Source organism: Microcaecilia unicolor, chromosome 6 (genome assembly GCF_901765095.1).
Source record: "Microcaecilia unicolor chromosome 6, aMicUni1.1, whole genome shotgun sequence".
NCBI lineage: Eukaryota > Metazoa > Chordata > Amphibia > Gymnophiona > Siphonopidae > Microcaecilia > Microcaecilia unicolor.
The window spans coordinates 168,880,795-168,897,752 of record NC_044036.1 but is presented as its reverse complement, the minus strand read 5'-3'; the positions used below and the strand labels follow the sequence as shown (position 1 = coordinate 168,897,752).

Here is a 16,958-nt window from a genome sequence, read left to right as displayed (position 1 = left end):
TAAGCAGTAGAAGTAGAGCGCTTCCTTGCTCTCAGCATAGTGGCGATGACCTTGTCTGAGAAGCCCTTCTTTCTCAGACGTTGCCGCTCAATAGCCAGGCCGTAAGACCAAAGGGGGAGGGATCCTCCATCACCACGGGACCCTGATGTAACAGGCCCTGCTCCACTGGCAGCCGCAGAGGATCGTCGACTGAGAGCCTGATCAAGTCCGCATACCAGGGACGTCTGGGCCAATCCGGACCCACCAGGATTATCCGGCCTGGATGCTTTGCCACCCAGTCTAGCACCCTGCCCAACATGGGCCAGGGCGGGAACACATAGAGAAGCTCTTGTGTCGGCCACTGTTGGAGAAGAGCATCTACTCCCAGGGATCGAGGGTTCCGTCCTCTGCTGAAAAAGCGCGGCACTTGGCAATTGGCCGATGACGCCATCAGATCTAGGCTCGGCTGGCCCCAGCGCTTCGTGATGTCCAAGAACGCCTGAGCAGATAGCTGCCACTCTCCGGGCTCCAAGGTATGGCGACTGAGAAAGTCCGCCTTGACATTCATGACTCCGGCAATGTGGGCCGCTGACAGCTGTTCCAGGTTCGCTTCTGCCCACTGGCATAGATTCATGGCCTCCTTGGCTAGAGGGGCGCTCTTGGTACCTCCCTGGCGGTTGACATAGGCCACAGCCGTGGCATTGTCCGACAGGACCCGTACTGGCTTCAACGCTAGTACCGGGATGAACTCCAAAAGCGCCAACCGAATGGCTCTGAGTTCCAGGAGGTTGATAGACCACTTTGCCTCTGCAGGAGACCAGAGCCCCTGCGCTGTCCTTCCCAAGCAGTGGGCTCCCCAGCCCGACAAAGATGCGTCCGTCGTGACAACAATCCACTCCGGGGTCACCAGAGGCATTCCTGCAGACAACTTGTCTGTCTGCGTCCACCAGCTCAGCGCCTTGCGCAGTGCTGGGTCCAAGGGAAGGCGCACAGCATAATCCTCCGACATCGGAGTCCAGCGCTGCAGCAGAAAGTGTTGTAGTGGTCTCATATGAGCCCTGGCCCAGGGCACTACTTCCATCGTGGCCGTCATAGAGCCCAACAGCTGCACATAGTCCCAAGCCCGAAGAGGAGAGGCTACTAGGAACTGGTCCACCTGAGCCAGAAGCTTGACAATCCGATTGTCTGGCAGGAACACTCTGCCCACTTGGGTGTCGAATCGAACTCCCAGATACTCCAGGGACTGAGTTGGGCGCAGCTGGCTTTTCTCCCAGTTGATGATCCACCCCAGGGAGCTCAAAAGAGCAACCACCCGGTTCACAGCTTTGCCGCACTCTGCATAAGAGGGGGCTCGGATCAACCAGTCGTCCAGATAAGGATGGACTTGTACTCCTTCCTTCCTCAGGAAGGCCGAGATGACCACCATTACTTTGGAGAAGGTCCGCGGAGCAGTAGCCAACCCGAACGGGAGGGCTCTGAACTGGAAGTGTCGGCCCAGGACTGCAAAACGCAGAAAGCGTTGATGGGGAGGCCAGATGGGAATATGCAAGTACGCTTCCTTGATGTCCAAGGATGCCAGGTACTCCCCTGCCTTCACTGCCGCTATAACAGAGCGGAGAGTCTCCATGCGAAAGTGCCGAACTTTCAAGGCCCGATTGACCCCTTTGAGGTCGAGGATAGGCCGTACAGAACCTCCTTTCTTTGGTACCACAAAGTAAATGGAATAACGCCCCTTGCCAAGCTGACTTTCTGGCACCGGAACGACCGCACCCAGGCGGATCAGATTGTCCAAGGTCTGCTGCACTGCCACAGCTTTGACCGGAGACTTGCAGGGAGAGAGTACAAACCCGTCTCTTAAGGGTCGGCAGAACTCTAGCTTGTAGCCGTCTCTGATGACTTCCAGCACCCAAGCGTCTGAAGTTATTGTGGTCCACTCGCCCAGGAACGAGGACAGCCGTCCTCCAATCTGCACTGGGGCGTGAACCAAGGCCCCGTCATTGGGTACGAGACCCTGGGGGAGGACCGGAGGGAGCACCTCCGGGACGGCGGTCTCTGCAAAAGGAATGCTGCTTGGGGGAGAAGTTCCTCTTGAAGGAAGAGGGGGCAGAGGAGCCCGACCTGCCCGGGCGGTACCGACGGGCTTCCTGAAACCGTCCTCTGGAGGTACCGGGGCGAGTACTAGCCCGAGCCCTGACCTCTGGTAACTTCTTGCCCTTAGACGTGCCGAGATCGGTCACGATTTTGTCCAGCTCGACCCCAAAGAGCAGCTTGCCTTTAAAAGGCAATCTAGCCAGGCGGGATTTAGAGGCGTGGTCAGCAGACCAATGCTTCAGCCAAAGCCACCGCCGCGCAGAGACTGTCTGAGCCATGCCTTTAGCTGAGGCCCTCAAGACATCATACAGCAAGTCTGCCAAATAGGCTAAGCCTGATTCCAGGGCCGGCCAATCAGCCCTCAAGGAATGATCCGAGGGGGAAGCCCGCTGCACCATAGTCAGGCACGCCCTGGCCACATAGGAGCCGCAAACTGAGGCCTGCAAACTTAAAGCAGCCGCCTCAAAGGACGACCTTAAGGCCGCCTCCAATCTTCTGTCTTGGGCGTCCTTTAGGGCCGTGCCACCTTCCACCGGCAACGCCATTTTCTTAGTCACCGCAGTGATTAAAGAATCCACGGTAGGCCACAGATAGGCCTCACGTTCACTTTCAGGCAAAGGATAGAGGCGGGACATAGCCCTAGCCACTTTAAGGCTCGCTTCCGGGACATCCCATTGAGCCGAAATTAAGGTGTGCATAGCATCATGCACGTGGAAGGTTCTAGGCGGGCGCTTCGTCCCCAGCATAATGGCAGAGCCAACAGGGGCTGAGGGAGAGACGTCCTCCGGAGAGGAAATCTTCAAAATGCCCATGGCCTGCACTAACAGGTTGGGCAAATCCTCTGAGCTAAAGAGCCGCGCTGCAGAGGGGTCATCCGCTCCATCCGAGCGGGGATCCGTCTCCTCCAAGGAATCCGCAAAGGACCGTTGGGAGAACTCAGATACGCTGCCCTCATCTACATCGGAGGAGACAAAGTCCTCCAAGGCCTGGGAATCAACCCGAGGGCGTTTACCTCCGGGTGCCTCAACCTCTTTACCAGACGAGGGAGCAGGGGCAGCGTTTTGCATAAGGAAGGCCTGATGCAGCAGCAAAACAAACTCGGGGGAGAAACCCCCCAGACTGTGCACTTCCGCAGCCTGGGCTACAGCCCTAGATGCACCCTCAACCGGCTCTCGCAAGAGCGGGGGAGAGACATGCTGCGCATCCAAGATGGCGTCCGGCGCGACACTCCGCAAAGGAGCCGCGCGGGAAGAACGGCGCTTAACTTTAGCCGCTTTTGTGCCTTCGCCCAAATTAAGGGCGTTCATGGCATTAATGTCTCCTACCTCAAGGGCGGCCCAAGAAGAAGCCGTCCGAGCCGCGTGGCCGGCCAAGATGGCGGAGGCGAGCAGCGGGGGATAGGCGTTTATGGCGGGAAAAACCGCCACACCGGAGGAAGGACCGGGACACTCATCGGTCACGAAACTGTCACCCAACAAGGGCGAATCAGACTTTAAGACCCCCGCATCCCCTCTAGAAGCGCCCAAGCGATCCGGGGAGCGACTCTTTGCGCCCTCGCCCTCCGACGCCATATGCCACGTGGAGATCAATCGGGGAACCCCCTGCCCGCTATAAAAAGGTAAAAATTACCTGCTTTCCGCTCCGAGCTGTAACGACCTGGTGTCCCAGTGAGTAGCTGCAATAAACGTTTAAATAAACGTCGAAATAAACGCCTTTAAGGACGTTCAAAATTTTTTTTTTTTTTTTTTTTTTAACGGAGCCAGCGGGAGGGGGGAGAAAAGGAGGGACCTAGCGCCACCAGGTTTGCACTTGCTCAAGAAGAGCCCTCAACCCCAGGCACTCAACAAAACCTAAAAATTAGGCTTGGAGGCCTAGCCAGAGCTGCTGCTGTGTGTGACCACCACCTGCTGAGATAGAGAACATACTGAGGAGTTTCCGGCAGCACATGACCACATATAGGGAGGCAAAAGTTTGCTCTCTATCTCCACCTGCTGGTAGATGGACACAACCCACCAGTCTATGGATTGATCAGCATGATGATATGGAACTCTAGTCTGTTTCATCTGAGCAATTTTTACTCTTTCCAACTGAATGGAATATTGTAAAAACATACATAGGATCTTAAAATTAATGTCAGATACACCCTCTCACCACACACAGACAGGCAGAGGTGCTGGAATGAAGCCCATGAGTTATGCTCTACACGCTTTCCCCATTTGTCTAAATCTTAAATCTTTTGAACTCTAGCTTTCAGTGAGTGAAAGTAACAGTCTATAACTCTACTGAAACTTTAGGCAATTAAAATTTTAATTCTAAAAATTTAAGAATGGAATTGAAGGAGAGTCACTGAGTACCTGGTTTTCCCTTTGCTATCTGCGTGTTATGGAAAGAAAGTTTTTAAATTTACCCTCCCTTCCTGAGGAGAAAGAATAGAAACAGCAAGAAGGTTTCCACGTTACATCTTATGAACTCCAAAAAGGAAGCTCTCTTTGGCACGATGCAAGCACTACAGCAAGCATTAGCAGTAAATCTGAGAGACTGAGATCTTACTCTACATACCATGGTCTTAGAAACCATTTGGGACACAGCTCCCGAGAGATAATCCTTCTACAGTATGTGCCCTGATTGTGGCTGGACAGATTTGGATGGGCTGCAGCTTCAGTAGTTGGAGAACAAAGCCAGTGCCAGGTGGACTTCAACAGTCTGTGCCCTGATCATGCAGGACAGATTAGGAAGGGCCAGAGTGGGGCTTCAATGACAGCTTCAGTATTTGGGGTACAAGGCCAGTGCTGGGAAGACTTCTACGGTTTGTGCCCTGAAAATGGCAAGGACAAATCAAGATGAAGTATGCATATGTAGTATCGCATCATACCTTATGCTATGAGTTTATCTTTTTGGGCAGACTGGATGGACAGTACAAGCCTTTATCTGCTGTCATCTACCATGTTACTATATTACAATAGGAGTAAAGGTAAAAATGGAATTCATAGACTGCCTAAATGGTATCAGAATGAGAGAAGGGGCAGTATTGAGCTATTCCAAAAGGATCAATTTGGGGAGTGTAGGAATAGTCTAATGGTTAGTGCTGTGGGCTGAGAATCAGAGGAACCTGGTTCAAATCCCACTGCAACTCCTTATGACCTTGAATAAGTCACTTAGGCCCCCTTTTACTAAGGCGCGCTCATGTTTTTAGTGCACCCACAATTTTGGCACATGCTAAAAGCGTGAGCGCGCCTTAGTAAAAGGGGGCCTTAACTCTCTACCGCTTCAAGTACAAATTTAGATTGTGAGTCCTCCAGAGACAGAAAAAATACCTACTGTACCTTAACGTGCACTGCTTTGATAGCTTTTGGGCTTGAAAGGTATATAAGAAATTAAATAACTAAATAAGATCAGAAATATGGAGAGCTTTCTATAAGGTGTCCATATGTATGAGGAGTCAGGAGGAGCAAGTCAAGGATCCGAGGTGTGACACCATGGAATTTCAACAGAAGTAAGCGATATTCCATTTCTCCCAGCCAGAGAAAAATCAGGGAGAGACCCACAAACCCCCTTGAGCATCTAAACTAGGGAGATATTAAATGCAGGATCAGGATCACAATCTTTACTTAAGCTCTGCCAAGTCGAGATGTTTTAGTCAAGACTTTTATTAGCCACAAGATTTAGTTTGTATCCTTTGCTTACACAAAAGTTATGATGGCAATCACTTTGAACTGTGTCTGATTTTTGTCTCAATAATAGAAGTGGTCTCTACAGTTAGTGCTTAAGTCCAGGAGATAATACTCCACCCCCCCTACCCAATGGAGAATGCTTAGCTTCAGTAAAAGAGACTATTCAAGGAGGTAATAGGTGAAGTTGCCTCTGTAGTGAGTGACCCTCACTGAAAAGAAATGAGTATGGCAGGACACAGAATTTGTTTCACCAGATGAAACCGATGCAGAAAAAAAAATACAGTCATTAGAGATTTGTTCTTGGAGACAGTGATTTCTTAGTGTGGTTTTAGTATTTTAATTAATTAACATTGAAGTTCATGACTATAGAAGGACTTCTCTTAGGTACTATTTGAAAATATATATCTATAGTCAAGCATTCCTGTCTCAGACATTAAAACAGAAAATTTACATTTCAACTAGTGCTAAGAAAAATAGCACCTAGCAGTAGTAAACCACAGATATTTGTAACTATTACTCTGGTACAGACAACTGCTGACAAAACACTCTGCGACAGATATAGCAAAACTTTGGTGCAGTGCAAAAACTCAAGATCTGTCAATTGAAATAGCCCATTATTTTCAACATGAGAAACTAGAATAAAGGATGCTAAAACTACGTACTTCTCAAAAGAGATAAAAGAGGCAGCTAGTTCGCAGAAAAAACTATTCCAAATTATGAAACGTCTGACAACAATAACTAACGAAAAGAGAGAATCGCCTACTATTGACTCTGAAACTTTAGCTAAGTTCTTTAGCTCTAAAATCGAGAAATTAAGAGCCCTTTTCCCAAGGGTGCCAAGGCTCAGTCATTTTGACAATTCCCCAAGTTCACAACTATTGGTACCCTGGAAGGATTTTGAAATTCCGTCTGCCGAATCATTATTTACCTTGGTTGCAGGTTTATCCCCCACTTACAGTTCATTGGATCCTATACCTTCTGCATGGCTGAAAAAACATTCGCTAGAAGTCCAGCAGTTTATGTACTCAATTGTCATGTTGAGCCTTTCTGATGGGATAGTTCCCACTACTCTGAAAGAAGCGCTAGTAAAACCTAGTCTAAAGAAAGCCTCATTGGATCCCTTATTACCTTCTAACTATAGACCAGTTTCTAATCTTCCTTTTCTATCCAAAGTTATAGAGACAGTAGTATTTAGACAGTTGCAAACTTATGTGGACTCAAAAAATTTGTTACATCCCAGACAATCGGGTTTCAGGAAAGGTCACAGTACAGAGACCATTCTGACTTCACTGTTAAGTGAAATCCATGCAAAATTAGAACTTGGTTATATTGCCCTGGTAGTTTCATTAGATTTGTCTGCGGCCTTTGACCTAATCAATCACAACCTACTCATTGATAGATTGAGTGAGATTGGTATTTCAGGGACAACTATGAAATGGTTTATATCCTTTCTAACAAATCGCTCATTTAAAGTAGTTCAGCAGCAATCCTGTTCTGCATCCTACAACTTATCATGTGGAGTACCTCAGGGTTCGGTTTTATCTCCACTACTGTTCAACCTATTCATCAGTCCCCTGGCGCTCCTCATTCAAACAATGGGTATAAGTTTTTACTCATATGCAGATGATTTTTTGCTTATCCATTATGTTAGACCATTGAACATAGATCTTACACCCATTCAAGTATGCTTGGATAGAGTAGCAGACTGGTTAACTACACATCAGCTGGTACTGAACCCGGATAAGACTACAACATCTTGGATAGTAGGGCAAGGCACATATCCCTCTGTAGTACCTGTGCTATTTGGTCAGAATATTCCAACAGTTAAGTCTTTTAGATATCTCGGGGTCATTATTGATTCCGCATTGACCTTTGAGGAACAAGTATCCGATGTAGTGAAAAAATCTTTCTTTCATCTGAGACGGCTTCGGTCAGTCAGAAATTCAATAAGTAAGGGCTCTCTCAAAACGCTGACATCTGCATATATTACTTCACGTTTAGACTATTGTAACATTATATATGCAGGGATTACCCAAGCAAATTTAAAGCGATTACAAAGAATTCAAAATACAGCAGCACGTATGATCTGTAGGGCCCGGAGGGATGATCGAGCAACACCTTTATTGCATCATCTGCACTGGCTCCCGGTCGAAGCAAGAATAAAGTTTAAGGCTCTTGTCCTTACACACAAAGCCTTTCACACATTAAACCCCAGCTACTTGTCGAATTTAACAATCCCCTACACCGCTATGCGAACTCTCAGATCCCTAACAGATAACAGGTTAGTCATTCCCCCTCTTACTAAGGCTAGGTGGGAATCTACACGGAGATCGGCTTTTTTCTACCTGTCACCCTCTCTTTGGAATAGCCTTCCAAAGGAGATCAGACTAGAGAAATCTTATCTCCATTACCGAAAACTTCTGAAAACCTTTCTCTTTATAAGCTATGTAGAACAGAACTTGGCATAATGAGATAAGGTCAAAAAGACAAAGAAAAATGGGATAGCTTAATTGTATACTAGATTTTTAATTTGTATTGATTTATTATGTAGTCTATCTTGATTGCTGTGCTTTCCTGTCACGAATGGAATTCCTATGTTTGTTTATTTGTATATACCAATTTTTTATATATATGTAAACCGTTCTGTTTTGCAGTTGCAACAAGACACGGTATATAAATCAACATAAATAAAAATAAATAAAAATAAATAAAATAAATTTAACTGAGCCCTAATCTTCTGCTTCTTACCCGTTCATCGAAACTCTATTCTGAGAACTTACCATGCCTTATTACTAGCCCACAGTCTGGATCCTGAGCAATTTGCAATAATAACTCTTCCACGTCCCTGTTCTTCCCTGCAGTCTCAATTAAGGTAGTTATGTTTTGCTGAAGGTTCTTTGGTAAAGACATCAGTTTTGTCAGTTGGCCTTCTGGACTTTTATCTATCTGCATACAAAAGAAACCAATCGAAAAGGTATTTGTCAGACTATTTATGCAGGTATCCCATACTATAGATGGTGTAACAGGATTATTTCTTCACTCTTTCCTGACAAAGATGCAATTTTCAGAAGCTTGTGCAGTTGAAAAGTGCATGCGAATAACCCACACAACAAAGATCAACAAACTAGAGGTATATTTTTGTTTCACTCTTTGTTGAGCTTGAAGGATTTAGGATCAGTCACATGAGGTAAGTGGTTCTTCTTTATAGTTTGTGGACTTTTGATGAACTATATTTCCATAGTGATTTGCCTTTTGGCAGCATTTTCATTTATACTTATGCTCTGATAAGCTACAGGATTATAGTAGTGGCTCAGTGTGATACTGAGGCTCCTCTCTCTCTTTTACAAAAATTTACAAATTTAACTTGAAACAATTTTTACGGGTGAAAGAGAACAATATTACAGCATTCAAATGGCATAAGCAAACTAAAAACAATTATGGAACCTTTATAATACACACAGTGGCGAACAAAATATCACCAGTTTAGTAACTCAATAACAATAAGCACCCCAACCCTAGTCTCCACCCCACCTCCTGACCAGCTGGTACTGATGCTTATACCAAGGTCGAAATTGAGTGTTTATCCCCCAATATCCAAGACTCTCAAGTTAGTTTCACATAAGCCCTATGTGACTGATAATCAGTTTCCAACGAAGATATCAACATTACCATCAGAAGCAGAGAAACTTGATGTTCCTAGAACCCCAGTACCAATCTTATTTAAATCCCATATCCTCCCTCCCCGTTCCCCAACTAATAGCTTACCATGCAATATCAGCAGGTGACAACAGGGTCTGTGCTCTTATAACCCCTTGCTCCTTTTATAAAAGATACACCAACCCTAGATTTTGGAACAGGGACACATTATAATATAAACTATATAAGAGCTGTTGCAATCTGATGTGTGTCGTAGTTGATAAACACTTCCAATAATTGGGTGGGTGAACTCCTCGATATCCATTGAATAAAAGGCAGACACTACACGATCCACACTTTTTGTGACCATAAAGCTCAACCGAGATAGCAGATGAAGTTAACTCAGGGAGGACTGATGGTACTAAACAGTTTCTGAAGTTCTTATCTCTGGAGCAGGCAACAACTGGTCTTACCTTTGAAACATTTGTGACTGTCCAGTAAGTGTCATTGTTTATGAATTATTTTGAATATGTCCTGTTAAATGTGAATATCTAAGGGTACATACAAAATCTGGACTGGCCTTATTTTGTCTTTGTGTTAGTAAAGATTTCTATTAGTGTGTTTACCTTGTGGTAACCCTCAAGAATATATTTAATCGGGATATCCTCTTGTCTTAAATCTAGAATCCATATTTATTGCCTGCATGTCAAAATCAGCACTATCACTACATAACTTGCGTAAATGTAAAAACTGGCATAATAGAAGATTTTTCTTTAAATTTCTATTATGAAAACTAGGTGTTTCAATCTGTTGGGTTTTTTACATATAGATATTTTAATACTCGTACCAGATTTTTTTTTTACCAAAACATCTAAAAAATTTTTGATCTTGTGATGAAATGGAACTTTAAACTGCCATTCATAAAATAATCAATTGTTCTGTGTCTCCCTTCCAAATAATGAATATGTATAATACTGTATCTCGTTTTTGAATGAATGGTCTTTCAAGAAAGTGCTCTCAAATGATGCTACATATAGATTTGCCAAATCGGGGGCCATGTAGGCCCCCATGGCAGTACCTTGCAGGAAGAGTAGCCTAGTGGTTAGAGCAACGGATTTTGATCCTGGAGAACTGGGTTTGATTCCCACTGCAGCTCCTTGTGACTCTGGGCAAGTCACTTAACCCTCCATTGCTCCAGGTACAAATAAGTACCTGTATATATACTATGTAAATGGCTTTGCATGTACTTGCAAAAACCACAGAAAAGCGGTATACCTAGTCCCTTTCCCTTTCATTTGCTGGTAGTATTGATCTTGAAACTGGAAATAATTCTTGGTGAGAACAATTGTAGTGAATGTAAGAATCAGAAAGCTGGGTACTCTTTGATAGGTGGTCCTTCCTTTTAAAGTATTTTCCAGTATTAACCAAGCTTCAAGTTGAGGTATGTTCATGAACAGACAGCCAATATCCACGGCTACAAGGACAGTGTCTGACAAATCATAATCCAAACCATCTAAAATATTGATAAAGTGTGCAGATTCTCTAATGTAGAAATCAATTAAAGGAATATGTGGACATAGAAAGAAATCTACAAATTTAGACAGAGGCTCTAGAACAGACCCATTGCCAGAAACTATGGGTATGCTTGGCAGATGAGTGACTAATTTATATATTTTCAGTAGAGAGTTGTGGTAGCTGTGTTAGTCCACTTTTAAAGGTAATCAATAGAAATAAAACAAAATAAAACATGGAAAAGAAAATAAGATGAGACCTTTTTTTATTGGGCATAACTTAATACATTTCTTGATTAGCTTTTGAAGGTTGCCCTTCTTCGTCAGATTGGAAATAAGCAAATGTTGGAAGATGACAGTATATATAAGTGAAACATCAAAGCATTTCAGTGACAGTCTAACAGGATGGAGGTGGATAGGTGAGAGACAGGAAGAGTCGGGTGGATGAGGGACAGGGAGATATGCATGGAGATAGGAGGGTGACAAAGCTGTACATTTTATGGTTTATAATGGGCTAGAAAACCCAGATCTTTGTTAAGTCCTGTCTGGTGGGTGTCAAAATATTTAATCATTCTGACTTCAAAGGTCTTATGTTCCTGTATTGCTTTAAAGTTCCCTTTCAGGATTCTTACCATGAAATCACTGGTACAGTGTTCTGGTTTTGTAAAGTGCTGCCCCACAGAGGTGACATCCTGATTGGTACTAGCATTTTTCATATGGTGTCTATGTAAATTAAATCTCTTCTTTAGCATCTGACTTGTTTCTCCAATGTGGCAGCCTCCGTTGCATTTTTTACACTGAATGATATATATCACATTGGAAGATGAGCACATGAAAGATTCCTTCATGTTGAATATTTTTCCTTTGTGAATGACTGTGGGGTCCTGTGAAATGTTTTGGCATAGTTTGCAGCTGGATATATTGCAAGGATGTGTGCCATTCTCTTCTTTTGAGTCTGTGTTGGGAGCTTACTTCTAATTAGCCCATGTTTTAAGTTGGGTGGCTGTCGGAAGGCCAGCACTGGTGGGGATGGGAATATCTCTTTCAGTAATTCATCCTCCTGGAGTAGAGGCTGTAGATCTTTTATGATTTTTCTTAATTTTTCCAGCTGTGGGTTGTATGTCACTATAAGGGGGATTCTGTCTGTGGCTTTTTTTCTTTGTACTGTAGCAGATTTTCCCTGGGTGTTTTGAGGGAGGAGGCAATATTCTTGGAGATTATTTTGGGGTTGTAGCCTTATTTTCATTATTTTCAGTAGAATGTAGATTGCCGAAATTACTGGAGATTTCACAAATAAAAACTCTTTCTTTAGATGTTATAAAACCTGCTCTTGCTGCTAAAGCTACAACCTCTACTATCTCTTTTTTGTAAAGTCAGCATAGGGTCGCCTTGAAAGGGGATGTAGTACTTGTGGTCCATAACTTGTCTGTTCACCTTATGTATGTAATCTTTCCTATCTATGACCACAATACCATCCTCCTTGTCTGCTGGTTTGATAACTAGACCTATAAGTAATCCGTACTTTGACATTGTATTTAGTATCTTATTGTGCATTTATTTTTATTTATACATCGGTTCTATTTATGTTACAGTTTTATCTTTTTACTTTCAGTTTTTTTTGCTCTGGTACTAATCTTAACGCTTTTTAACTTTAACTATTTTGTATTTTACATTCACAACTTCCATATTACTTCATACGTTTTTGTAAATATTTTTAATACACTTCTTAAAATGTATAATGTTTTGCAGCAATACAAACTTTGAAACGCGGAACAGAGAGCCAAGTACTGTTTTTAAATAAAAGTATTTAAGAAAGGGAATTCCATCACCCCTTGTTTTTTAGTTTTGACCCCTGACGCAGCCTGAGGGCGAAATGTGGCCACGTCGGGTTTGATTTTTGATTCACACCAATAAATTATTTCATGTGTTAATGGTTTCTATCAGTCTACCTTTTTTATTATTATTCTACCATAGTAAGGAGACTGTTGCCTTTTTTGTTTGTTTTGTATGACGTACAGTCATTTCATTATAGATGTTCTACTGATTTCACTTTTTTACATTTCATTTTAATATTCATTTTAGTATGTGGTTATTTTATATGCAAAGATTGTGTTTGTCTTAGCTCTGTATTTGTTGTTCATGTTCTAATTTACAGGTGTATTTTTACTGTATTTATGTTATTTTGGAGAAACTATATATTTGACTCCTGAGGCAGGCGCACGTGGCGCCAAAACTCAGGACTGCATTGAATTAATTTTAGCCATTATCTACTAAATAAACCACTTGCTTTGGAACCACATTGGTCTACCCCATTCTTTTTGTTTTTTTGTGTCGTGGACCATTGTTATGGGGATACTTCTGCTTTTTTTTTTTGTTTTTCTTAGTGACTTCACTCCAGATAGCAGCTCAAATTTGATCATGATATGATTACTGTTTCCCAGCGGATCCAACATTGTTACCTCTCGCACCATGCCCTGCAATCCACTAAGGACTAGATCTAAAATAGTTCCTAATCGTGTCAATTCTTGGACCAGTTGTTTCAAGAAAAAGTCATTTACTACATCTAGGAATTTTACCTCCCTAGTATTGCCATACTGGGACAGACCAAAAGGTCCATCAAGCCCAGCATCCTGTTTCCAACAGTGGCCAATCCAGGTCACAAATACCTGGCAAGATCCTAAAAAAGTACAATACATTTTATGCTGCTTATCCCAGAAATAAGCAGTGGATTTTCCCCAAGTCCACTTCAATAACGGTCTATGGATTTTTCCTTTAGGAAGTCATCCAAACCTTTTTTAAACCCTGCTAAGCTAACCGCCTTTACCATACTCTCTGGCAATGAATTTCAGAGTTTAATTACAAGTTGAGTGAAGAAAACCTTTCTCCGATTTGTTTTAAATTTACTATTTTGTAGCTTCATCGCATGGCCCCCAGTCCTAGTATTTTTGGAAAGAGTAAACAGACGATTCACGTCTACCCATTCCACTCCACTCCACTCATTATTTTATAGACTTCTATTGTATCTCCCCTCAGTCTTCTTTTCTCCAAGCTGAAGAGCCCTAGCCACTTCAGCCTTTCCTCACCTCCTTAATAAAATCGGCAAATGGCAGATTTCTTGGTGGAGACCTTCTCTTTTTCTGTGGAGAGGGGTTAAAGGCAAATCCTGTTGATTTCTCCTGATCAGAGTAATTCACAGATGTGCTGTTATAACATCAGCATTTCTCAGATTCTATAATCATGACAACATCCTAGTGTAGATGTCTTAAAGTGTAAACCTGGCAAGCAGTCAAGGCCTCAGTGAGTGCCTCCTTCGATTATTGGAGTCTAGAATCTGATGCAGGACAGTAGCTTGGTGAAGTTTCTCCCCACAGTGGGCTTTAGATGTGACATCGGAGTGGCCAGTGCTGCCAGAGTCTCCAGGATTGGCTAGATTTCTTTTTTTATCAATGTCAATGCAGCCTATGCACCAGTGTTTGCAATGGGCAATCCAATGCTCCCCAGATCCTTTATAACCAGTTCCTTCTCAAATACTGCTGATGAAAATGGAGCATGCAGTGCAGGAGGAGAGATGACATCTTCCTGGGTTACCTGAGGTGTATCAGTAGCTGTCACCTGAGCTCTTAAAAGCTGCTGCATTCCTCCAGATGTGCTTGAGGACAGAACCATAGGAGGTGGTATTGCTTCTGCCAAAATTTCCCTGCTTCCTTGCATTTTCTTGAAGCTCTACACTGCTGTCCTCTGATGCCAATCCTGATTTGCTGAAATTCTTCACTTGCATTTGAAGAGACATAATTGATGCTCTATTTCCCCATGGCTTTTCCCAAAGCTTGATTTTGAAGTGGAACAAAGATTCCTTGATGTTGATGCATTACCGACATCTGGTGCAATTTCAGGGCCCTATAGAGGTTGACACCATCAATAGCAATGAACCTGGATCAGACTTAAAGGAGCCAAAAAGACTCTCTATAGGCTCCTCGCAGCCACAAAGACCCCTAGTTATCTGCTCAAAAGTGGAGAAGTCAAGAACAATCACACCTAAGCCCCAGATATGGCAGGCACACATTCTGGGTGCTGGTGCTGCTGCACTGGGTGGACCTTTTGAAGATGCTATTCTTCTTCACTTTCTGGGACATAGGTCAAAAAGCAAAATCAAAGAACTCAGCTATACAAATCTCTACCAAAACCAATGTTGCTTGATGTGCCACCACTGAAGCAGGCTGCAGCCATGCAAACTTAAGAATAAAACTTGAAAGAAGGGGAAAGGAAGTGCAAAACCATTAAGCATTTTTTTTACACATTGCAGAAAATCCATTGACTGCTGGACTCCGTGAGGAAATGAGATCATTCAATGGCACCAATATGGAGACTTCCACACTCATGCTTAGTAGAGTGTTCTAGAAAGCTCATAAGTTTGTTTATACTGCTTCAGACTAGGAGTCCACTTAATGATATCACTCAATTGTGAGGGTCGCTATTCTATTTTGTCCTCAGAGAATCATGAAGGAGCTAGCGAGGCTACAGGAATGGACCGATATTTGGCAACTAAGGTTTAATCCCAAAAAATGCAGGGTCATGCACTTGGGTCGCAAAAATCCGAGGGAACGGTACAGTATAGGGGGTGTAGTGCTTCAGTGTGCGAAGGAAGAGCGGGACTTGGGTGTCGACTTGAGTGTCGGACAACCTTAAAGCTTTCAAACAGGTAGAAAAAGCGACGGACAAAGCCAGAAGGATGCTTGGGTGCATAAAGAGAGGCATGACCAGCAGGAAAAAGGAGGTGATAGTGCTGTTGTATAAGTCTCTGGTGAAGCCTCATTTGGAGTACTGTGTGCAGTTCTGGAGACCACACCTACGGAAACATATAAACAGGAAGGAGTCGGTCCAGAGGGCGGCTACAAAATTAGTAAGCGGTCTTGAATGCAAAAATTATAGGAACAGGCTTATGAACCTCAACATGTATACGCTGGAAGAGAGGAGGGAGAGAGGAGACATGACAGAGATGTTTAAATATCTCAAGGGCATTTATGTACAGGAAGAGAGCCTTTTTCAAATGAAGGAGAGGTCTGGAATGAAGGGGCATATGATAAAGATAAGAGAGAATAGGCTTAGGAGTAACCTAAGGAAATATTATTTCACAGAAAGGGTGGTGGAGGCGTGGAATGGCCTCCCGGTGGAGGTGGTGGAGTCGAGGACTGTTCCAGAGTTTAAAAAGGCATAGGATAAGCATGTGGGATTGCTTAGGAACAGGAAGAATTAGGGGTTACAGAGGATGGGCAGACCGGATGAGTCATATGGCCTTTATCTGCCGTCATGTTTCTATGTGGGTTTAAATATTATGTTCTAAGTAATTTCCCTAGCTACTGTAAAACAGTATAATGTAAGTTACCTCTAGCTTGCCCTGGTGTTGCTTATATACTACATCAGGGCACTCATGTAATATGCTACTGTACAGCTTCTGAAAGTGTAGCATGTTGGGCTTCACAATGTTCAACACTTTTGATCTGTCTTCCCCAATTATCATTCTGAAATCACCTAATCAAAAGAGAAAGGAAAAAAAGATAAGTTTGCAAAAAATTTCTTATGTGACATCTCAAGGATATGTGGAAGCAACAGCTGGATCATAAGAAGTGCTTTAGTCAGACATCCTGATTGACTGGCCAAGAGTTTGCTACTAATCTGTATCACAAATTCCTGCGTATGTAAAGTTCATCCTTTAAATATATATACTCATGCATGCATTAACCTCAGTAGGGTTTACTGACTGACGGCAAACACTAATGCAAACTGACACATTTTAATAAACCTTCAAATTCCAAATGCAAGACAGAAAATGGTCTTTAAAATAATGCAATTTACTCCTCACCATATTCCCTCTACCTTACAAAATCAGCGAGATCAGGTGACCCCTTAAGGAAAGAACAATCCTTATAGGAAAGGAGTATAGAGCAAGTTGGGAATATCTTGCCATTGTACTGTTCAATACACAACTATAGAATTTACTATAACAAATGTATTCCCCACCTTTCTATTGGTTAGTCTTGGTGGCTTACAGTAGAAACACTAAAATACAGCG

General features: G+C 43.2%; 1 protein-coding gene across 1 annotated transcript in view; it reads right to left on the bottom strand.

The window, feature by feature from the left end:
* TAMM41 (TAM41 mitochondrial translocator assembly and maintenance homolog) overlaps positions 1-16,958 on the bottom strand; it is a 128,659-nt gene that overhangs the window by 39,610 nt on the left and 72,091 nt on the right. The window contains exons 5-6 of the mRNA XM_030206201.1: positions 16,272-16,417; positions 8,522-8,687 (exon numbers count right to left, since the gene is read on the bottom strand). Of these exons, the coding sequence (XP_030062061.1) occupies positions 8,522-8,687; positions 16,272-16,417 (312 nt within the window). The remainder of the gene's footprint in view (positions 1-8,521; positions 8,688-16,271; positions 16,418-16,958) is intronic.